The sequence below is a fragment of the Anomaloglossus baeobatrachus genome, chromosome 1 (genome assembly GCF_048569485.1).
Source record: "Anomaloglossus baeobatrachus isolate aAnoBae1 chromosome 1, aAnoBae1.hap1, whole genome shotgun sequence".
Lineage (NCBI taxonomy): Eukaryota > Metazoa > Chordata > Amphibia > Anura > Aromobatidae > Anomaloglossus > Anomaloglossus baeobatrachus.
Genome location: NC_134353.1, coordinates 854,336,503 through 854,351,784, shown reverse-complemented (window position 1 = coordinate 854,351,784; position 15,282 = coordinate 854,336,503). Strand labels below are relative to the sequence as shown.

The window sequence follows — 15,282 nt, the reverse complement described above, 5'->3', positions numbered from 1 at the left end:
GAAACAGGCCTAAGAAAGATATAGTATAGCTCATTATAATTTGTTAAAAATGTATCTACAACTGTATTCAAAACTGAAAAGACACAAAAAATTGTATTTTATGACAACCCATTAAATAATATATGGAAATACATATATAATAATTTAGGGAATCAGCAAGTAACGTTAAACTATAGTTATGGTATATTAAACACTGACTTTAAACCTCACAGACTTCATTCACAGCAGGGGCTATACATCAGGCAGTAAACACATGTACAATATCATTTTCATGCTGTTCACATTTTCTCCACATTTTTTGATAAGCATCAACTGAATGCATTTTTCAAAATGTTATATTTTTTCCTTTAATAAAACATCTGCCCGACATTTTTCATTTCACTTTGGGCTCTACAATCTGGACATTTAAATTTCTTATTATCTTTTTTCTTTTTTTTTTGCAAGGAAGCATTTGGTGCTTTTCCATTAATTTAGCTTCCTGTAGGCTACCGGTGCCATTTTTACAACCTAGTAAATTAAATTGAGTGTAAAGTCAGGAAAACAAGATTCATCAGATGAATTGAAAGTTGTATTAAACTTCACATATTGGATCGGTTTTGTACAACATAAAAAATATCTGTCGTGTCTGCAATTTTGCTCTGTACATATAATTAACATACATTTTCAGAAAATAAATATATAACAAATAGTGACAACGCAATATACCTGCTATTCCATAATTCCTCTAGGACTTTGCACCAATGTCGGTCACACACAATAAGGCTCCTTTCACACTATGTTTTTTTAACATGCGTCATGAATGTTTTTTTAACGCAAAAAACGGATCCAGTGCAAATGCGTTTTCATTTCAATGCATTTGCAATGGACTCACGTCAACATGCGTTCACATGCGTCTGCGTGCGTTATAGTGAGGATCCAGCGACTTGCAGTTTTTTAACTTTTTCAAAAACGCTACTTGTAGCGTTTTTGAGCTGCGTCCAAATACTGCAAATTGCTGGAGCCTGACTATACTGCACGCAAACGTATGTGAACGCTGGCATGCTGATAGACAGGATCCTGCTTGCTCTACTGAGCATGCCCAGAAACCAGCCTGGCGTGATCAGTCTCTCTCTCCCCCTCCCTCTCTCCCTCTCCCTCTCTCCCCCTCCCTCTCTCTCCTCTCTCTCTCCCCCGCCTGAGAGCAGCGGACGCTCGTAACAAAGGTAAATATCGGGTAACCAAGCAAAGCGCTTCGCTTAGTTACCCGTTGTTTACCTTGGTTACGTGTGCAGGGAGCAGGCAGCCTGGCTCCTAGCAGCTACGGACGCTTGTAACCAAGGTAAATATCGGGTATCCAAGCAATGCACTTCGCTTAGTTACCCAATGTTTACCTTGGTTACCAGCGTCTGCAGCTGTCAGATGCCGGCTCCCAGTCTATCACGTTCAGTTCCCCTCACTTGCAATCACATGACTCCAATGCCCGCCCATAAACTTCAAGTGACAGGATCCTGCAAAATAACACATGCGTTTGCATGCATTTTTCTTTGTAAAAACAGGATCCACTTTTACAGCAAAAAAAGTTCATGACGCATGTTAAAAAACCTAGTGTGAAAGCAGCCTAACTCAGTCTGTCCACGCATTTCAAGAGCTGCTTAAGTATTTTAATAGGAATTGGTGTAATACTTCATTTTTCCTGTAGAGGTGCTGCAGGAGAACCAAGCATTTGCTACCAGGTTTTCTGACACATTACAGCTAATCACTGGAGGTGCCAGCCAGGCTTGGGTATACCATTCATGGAGCCTGTACAGGCCACAGGGGCCCAAGAGCTAAGGGGATCACTTATTCCTCCAAAACAGGTGGAACTGTGCGTTATGATGAACTATTGGACTGCAAAGGGACAATACATCTGTCCATGTCCACCAATGAGTATGAGTAATTTGAGATCTTATGTTCAGCTACTTATTGGGGTATCATTCTAACTAAAAAAAATTATACCTGGTAATGCATGAGGCGCACCTTAAAAGTGGTTTGCGCCTTGCCACAAATCTTACTCCAGTTAGTGAGTGGAATAATATTTCTCTAGTAACGAATGGCACAGCTCTTTATTAAATGAAACAAGTGATTTCATCACCCCCATATTGAGGCTCAGCTGTTACAGATGTGTCACGGGTGACAGACTGTACTTTGTTGCATTTTGCAGTCCCTCTCCCTGTATCTACTTTGAGATAAGTTGTTTGTTATTTTCCCTTGTTTGCTATCCCTGTGTGTCCTTTAGCGCCTAGGTGAGTTGACAAAATGCTCATCCCAACCACTCCCTACCTAGAAGCCAGATGAGGGTCAGCCTAGGGCCAGGTATCCAGCTCGGCGCATAGGTGTGGAACCTATCTAGGATGGTGAGATTACCCAGGGCCCAACGATAGTTTTGGTCAGGGGTCACCATCTCCCCCGTTCCCTATACACGGAGATTCCCTTCCTTTTTGCCTTTTGCTTGGTATTTACCAGTACCTAGAGTGACATCAGCTCCACTGATTTTAGCGCAAAATTTGTACGCAGCTCTGAGTTGTGCATAATTTTTTTTGACTTTTCAAAGATTTTTACTACAGTTTTTTTTTCGTAAAAGCTTTGATAAATTGGGGCCAGAGTTTTTATACTGACTAATAGTTACCGATTAATAGTTTTGTGGAAATGATTTATTATAACTTGTATTTTAGTTATTTATATCGCTGCTTATTCTAGGATGAAGAATCCTTAATTGTTGATTGACAGCTTCTCCTGTATTTGTTTCTCTTTTACTTAACCAATCCTAACCTTGCAGTCTGGTTCTTTTCTTTCTTGCGTCATGTGTGCCGCTCTGGCCTCTTCACTACTGGCCACGAATTCCGGGCCGTGTCAAGGCATGAGCTTACTGCATGTGACAAGGTTGCCGCCTTATGATGCACAGTGAACTCCAGTCTGGACATGGCCGGGAGCTTGGTCCATAGTATATGAAGTCGCTTTATGATGCGCAGTGAACTCCAGTCTGGACATGGCCGGGAGCTTGGTCCATAGTATATGAAGTCAAAGATGCGACGGCAGGAAGAAGAGGACCAGACAGCGGACAGAGAGGACAGCGTTGAGGTGAGTACATTCGTTTTTGAACATCCGACGTTCGTTATTTTGGGTTGTATGTAAGTCGGATGTTCGTAATTTGGGGAGCTCCCTATATGTCACAGTGCTCGCCATATGATACGGTCCCTTCATAAAGCTGAATGTTGGAGGCAATATAAGTAGGCTAACATATGGTCTATATTATATAAAGAAGCTGAAAATGCTATGGCAGGAAGAAGAGGACCAGACAGCTGTTGGTGAAGTCAGCGTTGAGGTGAATACATTAGTTTATGAATATCCGACGCTCCTAATTTGGGGTTGTACACAAGTCGGATGTTCATAAGTTGGGGACTCCCTGTATGTCACAGCTCTCACCATATGATAAGGTCACTACAAAAATCTGAAAGTTGGAGACAATACAAATAGGCTAACATAAAACAACTTTCGTAGAAACCAAACGTAACGTGATTGTACTCAATTTTCTACTGGAAATATGATCATCATGCATCTTTGTTTAAAAATTGATATGACTTTAACTTTGGTTAAACCACTGGAACACAAATATCACCTTACCATAATGTGGAATTATGGCCCATGCCATGGCTGAAGCATATATTCCTCCAATCATCCAAAACATACACAACCAACTGAGATGTTCTCCTCGCTTTTCTCTCGCAAGGACTTCTGAAAAGTAGGAAAATGCAGTAGGAAGCGCTCCACCAATCCTGTAAAGATTAGGAGATATGTCAATTCTAAATATTCTTACCGTAAATATTCACATTTTGTACATTGCCTTTAGACATGCAACAACCTTAAACCATTCTAAAAAAAATATTTAGGAGTTTATAGATTAATATTGACATTGTATTCTGTGTTATTTATCACCTGTCCAAATTCCCATTATCTAGAACATGAAAAATTGGTATTTTCGAGCCTTGACAGACACGATAAAGTAGAGCTCCACATCATAAATCATAGGGGAAGATCCAATAATATGTGACAGCTATTATTGCAATTAATTATTTTGGGAGTAGATTTGTCTGTGAGCTAGAAAAGCCATGAAGTTTTGTGACAATCTAAAAGATCGCATTGATTGTTTGCCAAGTATTTTACCCACAGTTCTCTGTAATAGATAAAATATCAAATATGTATAATGAACAGATAAAGTGATGAAACTACCCGTTACAAACCTGATTAACCCTTCCTGGGCACTAACCTATATACCTTAGCTTTGGGGTGTTGATATAGCTGTCACAAGGGTACCACAATAGAGAGTGGTATCTCCAATTTCTGGTGTCAGGAGATCACAGTAGAGCGCTTCATACACATTTGCTCAGGTTACTACTGCTGGCTGTGCAGATTCTCCTTTAACCAGTGCTCCTAGGGTTAAGTAGATCTTCTGGTTCCTGAAACTCTGAATGAAAGGTATAGTCAGCTGTTCTCTATTGCTAATTACCTCTGCTATAAAGACTTCCCTCCTAGCCCAGGTAAATAGCTGGTGATAGATTCTGCTTTCCTGGCCTCCAGAGGGAACCTGTGACCTGAGGACCAGGAAGCCATTCTGAGAACAGTTGCTGTGTAGAAGTTGTGTTGTTTTTTCCCCTCCTCAGTCCTTTTGGGTTTTTCCCCTCTGGTCAATTCCTCATTATTACTTTTTGATGTTTGGAGTGCTTGGTATGATTGCTGTTTATTTTATCCCTGTCTGTCTAATCCTCTCTGTCTTTAATCTAGAGCAGGACTAGCGTTCCCGCTACCCTGCGCACTATGCAGGGTGGGGGGCAGGGAACGACAGGGATAGGCATGTGATTGGCGACTGGGTGAAAGAACCCATATATGGACATTAGGGAGTGCAGGGATCAGTCTCAGATGAGTTTAGCAGTTGACTCTGCTCCCCTTTCCCTAATATCAGGGTCCACTGTTGTATTGTGTACCGTGTGTGCTGCAGAGCTCAACGCGGGGCTCCCTGGCATGACCCCGGTAGTCACTGCGTGACAATAGTATTCCCCGGTTATATGCTATAATGTAAAAAATTGCAATATCTCTCCAAAGCCCTTAGAATAAAACACATACAAATTGGTATCTATCTATCTATCTCTCTATATATGTATATACAGTGCCTTGCGAAAGTATTTGGCTCCCTTGAATTTTTCAACCTTTTCCTACATTTCAGGCTTCAAACATAACGGTGAAAATGTTAATGTTATGGTGAAGAATAAACAACAAATGGGACACAATTGTGAAGTTGAATGAAATTTATTGCTTATTTTAAACTTTTTAAATAAATGAATAACTGAAAATTGGGGCGTGTAATATTATTCGTCCCCTTTAAGTTAATACTTTCTAGCGCCACCTTTTGCTGCGATTACAGCTGCAAGTCTCTTGAGGTATGTCTATATCAGTTTTGCACATCGAGAGACTGAAATTCTTGCCCATTTTTCCTTTGCAAACAGCTGGAGCTGAGTGAGGTTGGATGGGGAGCGTTTGTGAACAGCAGTTTTCAGCTCTTTCCACAGATTCTCGATTGGATTCAGGTCTAGACTTTGACTTGGCCATTCTAACACCTGGATATGTTTATTTGTGAATCATTCCATTGTAGATTTTGCTTTATGTTTGGGATCATTGTCTTCTTGGAAGACAAATCTCCGTCCCAATCTCATTTTTTTTGCAGACTCCAACAGGTTTTCTTCAAGAATGGCCATGTATTTGGCTCCATACATCTTCCCATCAATTTTAACCATCTTCCCTGTCCCTGCTGAAGAAAAGCAGGCCCAAACCATGATGCTGCTACCACCATGTTTAACAGTGGGGATGGTGTGTTCAGGGTGATGAGCTGTGTTGCTTTTACGCCAAACATATAGTTTGGCATTGTACCCAAATAGTTCGATTTTGGTTTCATCTGACCAGAGCACCTTCTTTCACATGTTTGGTGTGTCTCCCAGCTGGCTTGTGGAAAACTTTAAACAACACTTTTTATGGATATCTTTGAGAAATGGCTTTCTCCTTGCCACTCTTCCATAAAGGCCAGATTTGTGCAGTGTACGACTGATTGTTTTCCTATGGACAGACTCTCCCACCTCAGCTGTAGATCTCTGTAGTTCATCCAGAGTGATCATGGGCCTCTTGGCTGCATCTCTGATCAGTCTTCTCCTTGTTTAAGATGAAAGTTTGGATGGAAGGCTGGGTCTTGGTAGATTTGCAGTGGTATGATACTCCTTCTATTTCAATATGATCGCTTGCACAGTGCTCCTTGGGATGTTTAAAGTTTTTGAAATCTATTTTATAACCAAATCCGGCTTTAAACTTCTCCACAACAGGGGCCATAGCATTTTTTATTCACTATGCAATTATTTAGAAGATGCCATTTTTGGTTATATTGTTTGTAATTTGTATGCTGTTGGATTGGCCTATCTGCATGTCTGCTGTTAAATAAAGAATTTAAAAAAAAAAAAACAACTTCTCCACAACAGTATCACGGACCTGCCTGTTGTGTTCCTTGTTCATCATGATGCTATCTATGCTTTAAACTGAACACTGAGACTTTCACAGAGCAGGTGCATTTATACGGAGACTTGGTTACACACAGGTGGATTATATTTATCATCATCAGTCATTAGGACAACATTGGATCATTCAGAGATCCTCAATGAACTTCTGGAGGGAGTTTGCTGCACTAAAAGCAAAGGGGACAAATAATATACTTTCTTTTTTTTATTTTATCAAATAACTGAATTAGGGCTTGATTTTTTCCTGGAGAAGTTCTAGTTTTAATTTTTTTGCAAACTGATGCCTAGCTATTATTAACTTTTTACTTGAAATAATTAGAAAAAAACAGCAACTCTTATTGAGAGAGAGAGAGAGAGAGACAGAGAGCAAACACTGGGCATGCTCACTGATTCGGCACAAACACTTGGCAGGCTCACTTATTAAGGAGCAAACACTTGGTGGACTCACTTATTAAGGCAGAAACACTGGACAGACTCACTTATTAAGGCACAAACACTGGGCAGGCTCACTGATTAAGGCACAAACACTTGGCAAGCTCACTTATTAAGGTACAAAGACTTGGAAGGCTCACTATTATGGCACAAACACTGGGCAGGCTCACTTATTAAGGCGCAAACACTTGGTGGACTCACTTATTAAGGCAGAAACACTGGGCAAGCTCACACAAACACTGGGCAGGCTCATGTAACACCCCGGAGGCGAGGGGTTTTCACCCGACACATCGCCGAGCTGGGGGTGCAGATCCTCTGCATCGTCAAGGGCTGGCCTGGCCGGGTTTCGTGACCCCAAGACGTACAGAAGGGAGGGAAGGCAGTGGACGGGAGGCAGGATGGAGGATGGGGGTGGTAGTGATGGTTTAGGAAAGTCTTTTATGATCGTGATGCCACCTGTGGTACGCGGCCTGGGATGAGCCGCCCCTGCGGGTGCTGCTCTCCAGGGCTGATGGTGAGGGTCACAGCTGGGATGGTGTTGCTCCCCACAGGCGGAGCGAGGTTACCCCAGGGAGGATGATGGAGGACGGACATAAGTAGTGGTAGTCCCGTTGGCGCCGCAGCGCTGGGTGCTAGTGCCAGTAAAGGAGAGGCAGAGACAGGGGCTGCGGTTCCAGGTCTTTTTACTCACAAATAGTTCAGGCGCTGCCCCAGAGTACCAGTTTCCTCCACGATGGGCTACAGCCGATCCCGAATCCGTGGAAGGTCAGATCCGATGTGTGTCAGTCTATGGGTCCTTCCTCCTTTGATGCGCTAAGTATCGGACCCCTGTGATGTGAAGCACTTGGGGATCCTGGTGTTAGTAAAGTGTTCCGTTCTGTATGCCGATAGCGCGGTTCCGATATGGGGCCAGTCAAGGGCCTCAGCCCCGGATCCTATATGCAATTTGGCTGCAGACTCGGTGGGACGGGTCCGGTGACTGTTCTAGCCATTCCCCACAACCTTTGCAGAGCTGGTAGATCACATAAAGTATATCTGCCCTAAGACTCTGTACCCCAACAGCGCCGGTACTGTGGAAGCAGTCGCCTGCTTCTCCCCAGCGACCGTGTTGAACGCCTTGGCCCACAGAGCTGCACGTCCGCTCTGCTCTATGTCTGAAGCTGTTCTCTCCTTGTTGTAGTTGTGTTGTATGTTCCAAGCTGTTGCCCCCAGCCGCTGTCACCGGCTGGTTCACTACTCTCACTAGGTCAACCTGCTCTTCCCACTGTGTGCTCCTGACTCCCCCTGGTGGTTGCTTCTCCCTGACCCTGAGTCCCCGGTTCCAGTGGATCGGGGAGCCCCTGGTGTGGTGGCATCCTGTAAACCAACTACTGTAGTGACCCCCTACTGTGACCCGACCATGACCCGGTCCCCATTGGGGAGGGCAACCCACTGTTACTGTATGTAGGTGTGAGTAGAAACCGATACTGACCTTCCTTGGACCCAGGATAAGTACTACACCCTAATGGAGGTGCAGTACCATGGGGCACATGAAGCCTCAGGGGCGCCACACTCACTTATTAAGATACAAACACTTGGCAGGCTCACTGATTAAGGCACAAAAACTGGGCAGGCTCACTTATTAAGGCACAAACACTTGACAATCGCAGTATACAAACTCAATAAGGTACTAGTGATAAATTTGGGAATCTATGATAGCACGCAGGGTCTCTACTGGTCTCATGGAGGATTATTCATGTTAACCACATTTTATTTAAATTTTGGCTCAGGCTATACTCCCTTTTTCACACTCATAGCAGTTTCCATACGTTTTAACAAATTTTTGTTTGCCCTTTTTGCTCTTTGTTACCTCATGAAGAGCTCTTTGATATGACACTCTCTCCCCCTACTCAGGAATGGAGCAGTGCCTCTCTATGGCACCATTGCTCGTAACACATCCGAGGATAAAACAGTGGACCTGCTCTGTGAGAAGGAGCACTTCAGACCACCATTGTATATGACTTCACCTTTGATGTCACGTACATTGGGGGAAGGTACAAGAGACTGAACATTATATGTATGATCTAAAGCCCCCCACAAAGTGACCCATAGCAAGAACAATGATTTATTAGGATATAATTAATAAGGTATAATATTAAAATAAATAACAAGTGTAAAAAAAAATTGTTCTGGACAACCCCTTTAAATAACATGCCAAAAGCTCTGAAGCACAAACTGCTGCTGATAATACGGTGGGGAGGACAGGAACATTTATAAGCACTGGATGTAAGTTTATGACTTGGGCGGAGAGGCGATTAAATAAATAAACTATAAAAGAAAATATTAATGTACTGTTTGATGTATGTATAGCTCAAGTGATTCCTTAACTATTCCGAGGGAGTTATTTATTAGCCTTAATAAAATGTGTAAATCAGTCAGCAGTGCCATCCAATCAGCCTTTTATATTGACTACATATCATGTCACTTGCACTACATAGATAAAATGTTATTTCCTATTCTTTGCAGTGTAGAGCAAGGCGAACACACAACCCAATGACAGAAACAGCCCTCCATAGTCTAGAAATGAGCAGACAGTATATACCGTGCAGAATTATTGTCATTTCTGTCTAACTAAACTATCACATGCTTCACCCCGCACAAATCGCAATCAATGACTCCATTTAATTAAAACCACATACGATCAATATGTCTCTAAGAAAGTCAGTTATCAATATATTCATTAGTGAGCAGTCGTCATTTGGTGGGAATTTATTGGCCCTATGCTAATTTGCAGTGGTGGACTTACATTATATCTCCTGGCTGCAATCCAACATTAACACACTTGTTACTGCTCCATAGAATAGAAATCTAGTAATGGTACAACAACGTCTGTGTGTCCACTGCCAATCCCGCCCAAAAAAGTGCTCAGAAAACACTCAAAACAATGAACATATCCATTTCTATGTAAAAAACAATTGATGTTCATGTGTTGGGGGTTTTGAGCATCTTTTAACCTCCTCATGCTTCCAAAGACATCAAGCGGTTAAAAGAAGCAAGCAAATCATACTTAAAGGGAATCTGTCACCCTTCTGTGTTTTTTTAGTTATTAATATGGGCATACAGGTAGCATAAAGGTGTATGCCTCCTGGATGAGGAGTGATTTGGCAAAAATCTTCTTTTATATCTTCTATCTTCCATGCTATGGGGTGTGCAGTGCCCGGAAGATAAACCTGCCTCCAGTCTTCTCTTCCGTGGTGTCCCTGTGATATCAGGTGCGTGGCCAGAAATCTTGCGCCTATGTATTATACCTGCCATCCCCTCCCTGCAGTCTTCCGCCCTCTTTTGGGCACAGGATTCAATTTTGCTGTGTGCAGGTGCCCGGGAGTCACTGCTACTTTACAGTGCAGGGGAGAGACAGCAACCAGAATGTACATGCGTGGGATTTCGGTCAACGGACCTGATATCACAGGAACTCTGAAGAAAAGGGGAGGAGGAATCCTGTAATAATGAAGACTGGAAGCAGGCTTATCTCCTAGGCAGTGCACACCCCATAGCCAGGAAGATAGAAGATATAAAACAGTATTTTTGCCAAACTACCCCTCATCTAGGGGAGGCTAATTTTACCTTTATGCTCTCTGTATGCACATATTAATAACTAAAAAACACAAAGGGGTGACAGATTCCCTTTAAGGTGTTTTCCACTCTGAAGACACTCAGTACCTGTACAATACAAGTCAATGTGAAGGCTCAAAGACATCCAGAAGCCTCCTGCGCTTCTTCTTGAGCATTTTGTTAGTGTTTTTGCTTTAAAAACTGCTAGCGATTTTATCATAATTAAATGGTGTAAAAAAAAAAAACAAATGCAGAAACTGCCAGTACAAAAGATGTCCCCAAAATGCTGGAAAAAGGCTCAAGAATACCAGCTGTCAACCACATACAAAAAAGCAGTCTACAAGGGATTAAAAACTACAAAAGAAAAAGATGTGATGCCCCTGCAGTTACCAGGTGTCACAAAAATAAGGTAACAAAGCAACAGCTCGGGTCCTACATGACTGTTCCAGTCAGTACACACACTAGCACACCAGGTCATTTACACTCACAACCAGAGTGGGAGACCCCCCCTTAGAGTCAGGTGACAGAGCTGGGCACTGTGGGGTAACAGGCAGCCAACTGGAAAGGGAGGGACCAGACCTGGGAGAGGAGAGAGTGACCTGGGAAGTAAGGGTAGACAGCGGGAGGAGTTAGTTAGTTGGAAGGACTAGAGAGGAGAGGAGTGAGAAGTGAGCAGTAGTAAAAGCAGGGGCATATCCAGGGGGGGGGCTGGCGGGGTATCTGCCCCGGGTGCAACTGGGAGGGGGGCGCTGTCGGGCTGCCAGATGCTGCGCTGTGAAAGTCTGCCCGGGGGCTGCGGTTGGGGCTCTACAGTGGGAGCCACTATTCTCTGAGCGCAGCGGTCACACTGACAACCGCACTCATAGAATCTGCAGCGCGCGGCTCCAACTGCTCTATTGTCCTCGTATCTGTCAGACGCAAGGACAATTGGAGCCGTGACGCCGGCACTGACTTCCGGGTCAGAGCGGCGGCTGTCATGTGATCAGTCAGCTGATCACACTGCTGACCCGGAAGTCAGGCCCACAACGCAGAGGCGGCAGAGAGCGCTGATAAGTGCACCAGTGTGGAGCTGAAGACACGGATGGAGGAACATTATAGGGTGAGGGGGGAGGTATCTATGCACACGGAATGGGGGGACAGAGGGGGGGAGAGGGACCTATCAGTGGACACATTAAGAGGGGATAGAGGTTGGGGAGGGAGCAGTATCTATAGACACAGTAGAGGTGAGGGGAAACGATCTTTTGACAGTATGGTGGGAGGAGAGGTTGGGGAGGGGGAAGCATCTTTGGGCACAGTATGGGGAGAGAAATGAGGAGGGGTGATGTATGGGGAGAGAAATGAGGAGGGGTGATGTATGGGGCGAGAAATGAGGAGGGGTGATGTATGGGGAGAGAAATGATGAGGGGTGATGTATGGGGAGAGAAATGAGGAGGGGTGATGTATGGGGAGAGAAATGAGGAGGGGTGATGTATGCAGAGAGAAATGAGGAGGGGTGATGTATGGGGAGAGAAATGGGGAGGGGTGATGTATGGGGAGAAAAATGAGGAGGGGTGATGTATGGGGAGAGAAATGAGAAGGGGTGATGTATGGGGAGAGAAATGAGGAGGGGTGATGTATGGGGAGAGAAATGAGGTGGGGTGATGTATGGGGAGAGAAATGAAGAGGGGTGATGTATGGAGAGAGAAATGAGGAGGGGTGATGTATGGGGAGAGAAATGAGGAGGGGTGATGTATGGGGAGAGAAATGAGGAGGAGTGATGTATGTGGAGAAATGAGGAGGGGTGATGTATGGGGAGAGAAATGAGGAGGGGTGATGTATGGGTAGAGAAATGAGGAGAGGTGATGTATGGAGAGACAAATGAGGAGGGGTTATATATATGGGGAGAGAAATGAGGAGGGGTGATGTATGGGGAGAGAAATGAGGAGGGGTGATGTATGGGGCGAGAAATGAGGAGGGGTGATGTATGGGGAGAGAAATGATGAGGGGTGATGTATGGGGAGAGAAATGAGGAGGGGTGATGTATGGGGAGAGAAATGAGGAGGGGTGATGTATGCAGAGAGAAATGAGGAGGGGTGATGTATGGGGAGAGAAATGGGGAGGGGTGATGTATGGGGAGAAAAATGAGGAGGGGTGATGTATGGGGAGAGAAATGAGAAGGGGTGATGTATGGGGAGAGAAATGAGGAGGGGTGATGTATGGGGAGAGAAATGAGGTGGGGTGATGTATGGGGAGAGAAATGAAGAGGGGTGATGTATGGAGAGAGAAATGAGGAGGGGTGATGTATGGGGAGAGAAATGAGGAGGGGTGATGTATGGGGAGAGAAATGAGGAGGAGTGATGTATGTGGAGAAATGAGGAGGGGTGATGTATGGGGAGAGAAATGAGGAGGGGTGATGTATGGGTAGAGAAATGAGGAGAGGTGATGTATGGAGAGACAAATGAGGAGGGGTTATATATGGGGAGAGAAATGAGGAGGGGTGATGTATGGGGAGAGAAATGATGAGGGGTGATGTATGGGGAGAGAAATGAGGAGGGGTGATGTATGGGGAGAGAAATGAGGAGGGGTGATGTATGCAGAGAGAAATGAGGAGGGGTGATGTATGGGGAGAGAAATGGGGAGGGGTGATGTATGGGGAGAAAAATGAGGAGGGGTGATGTATGGGGAGAGAAATGAGAAGGGGTGATGTATGGGGAGAGAAATGAGGAGGGGTGATGTATGGGGAGAGAAATGAGGTGGGGTGATGTATGGGGAGAGAAATGAAGAGGGGTGATGTATGGAGAGAGAAATGAGGAGGGGTGATGTATGGGGAGAGAAATGAGGAGGGGTGATGTATGGGGAGAGAAATGAGGAGGGGTGATGTATGGGGAGAGAAATGAGGAGGGGTGATGTATGGGGAGAGAAATGAGGAGGGGTGATGTATAGGGAGAGAAATGAGGAGGGGTGATGTATTGGGAGAGAAATGAGGAGGGGTGATGTATGGGGAGAGAGAGGATGCGGGGGGATGTATGGGGAGAGGGAGGATGCGGGGGGATGTATGGGGAGAGGGAGGATACGGGGGGATGTATGGGGAGAGGGAGGATGCGGGGGGATGTATGGGGAGAGGGAGGATGCAAGGTGATGTATGGGGAGAGGGGGGATGCGGGGGGATGTATGGGGAGAGAAATGAGGAGGGGTGATGTATGGAGAGAGAAATGAGGAGGGGTGATGTATGGAGAGAGAAATGAGGAGGGGTGATGTATGGGGAGAGAAATGAGGAGGGGTGATGTATGGGGAGAGAAATGAGGAGGGGTGATGTATGGGGAGAGAAATGAGGAGGGGTGATGTATAGGGAGAGAAATGAGGAGGGGTGATGTATGGGGAGAGAAATGATGAGGGGTGATGTATGGGGAGAGAAATGAGGAGGGGTGATGTATAGGGAGAGAAATGAGGAGGGGTGATGTATGGGGAGAGAAATGATGAGGGGTGATGTATGGGGAGAGAAATGAGGAGGGGTGATGTATGGGGAGAGAGATGAGGAGGGGTGATTTATAGGGAGAGAAATGAGGAGGGGTGATGTATGGGGAGAGAAATGAGGAGAGGTGATGTATGGGGAGAGAGAGGATGCGGGGGGATGTATGGGGAGAGGGAGGATGCGGGGGGATGTATGGGGAGAGGGAGGATGCAGGGGATGTATGGGGAGAGGGAGGATGCGGGGGATGTATGGGGAGAGGGAGGATGCGGGGGGATGTATGGGGAGAGGGAGGATGCGGGGGGATGTATGGGGAGAGGGAGGATGTGGGGGGATGTATGGGGAGAGGGAGGATGCGAGGGGATGTATGGGGTATGGGGAGAGGGAGGATGCGGGGGGATGTATGGGGAGAGGGAGGATGTGGGGGGATGTATGGGGGTAGGGAGGATGCGGGGCGATGTATGGGGAGAGGGAGGATGCGGGGGGATGTATGGGGAGAGGGAGGATGCAGGGGGATGGATGGGGAGAGGGAGGATGTGGGGGGATGTATGGGGAGAGGGAGGATGTGGGGGGATGTATGGGGAGAGAGAGGATGTGGGGGATGTATGGGGAGAGGGAGGGGTGACGTATACAGACATGGTATGGGGAGCAAATGGTAAAGACATTTTGAGGACACAGAATAAATAGTGACATGGTATGAGGAGCAAGTGGGCAGGATGGAGAGTTAGGTGGAAAAGTATATGGACACACAGGAGGTAGTGAGGAAGACCATGAGGGATGAGAAAAATGTGAGGGGGCACAGAATATAGACTGGGTGGTGGAGGGACGTGGTATAGAGAGGGGGCAGAATTGGAGTACAGTGTGAGGCCATAGCGAGGAGGGGGTGGGATGAGAGGGCACAGTATAAAGACTGGGCAGTATAGGGTGATACAATGAGAGCACAGTGTAAAGAGTAGTATGGAAAGGAGAGGGAGTGTGTGGGGCATGTAAGATAAGAGGGACAGTGTGGGTCATATTTTGTGCAGAGAACACAGTGAGGGGCCATTATTTATTCTGGGGCACAGTGTAGGGCAGATATTTTTAAACAGAAGTATTATAATTATTCTGCTATTTTAGGGGCATTGTGTCGGGATGTGCTGCAGAAGACCGAAGAAGATGGAAATCTGCAGAGACGAGATGTGAATGTGAAAAGTCATCATGGCGTCAGGACAAGGTGAATAGAAAGAAACGACTCAGAGACAA

The 15,282-nt window shown here is 45.4% G+C and overlaps 1 protein-coding gene across 1 annotated transcript in view; it reads right to left on the bottom strand.

Annotated features, from left to right (window-relative positions):
• Nucleotides 1–15,282, bottom strand: part of SV2C (synaptic vesicle glycoprotein 2C) — a 377,261-nt gene that overhangs the window by 148,562 nt on the left and 213,417 nt on the right. The window contains exon 4 of the mRNA XM_075325504.1: nt 3,640–3,791. Coding sequence (XP_075181619.1) covers nt 3,640–3,791 — 152 coding nt within the window. The remainder of the gene's footprint in view (nt 1–3,639; nt 3,792–15,282) is intronic.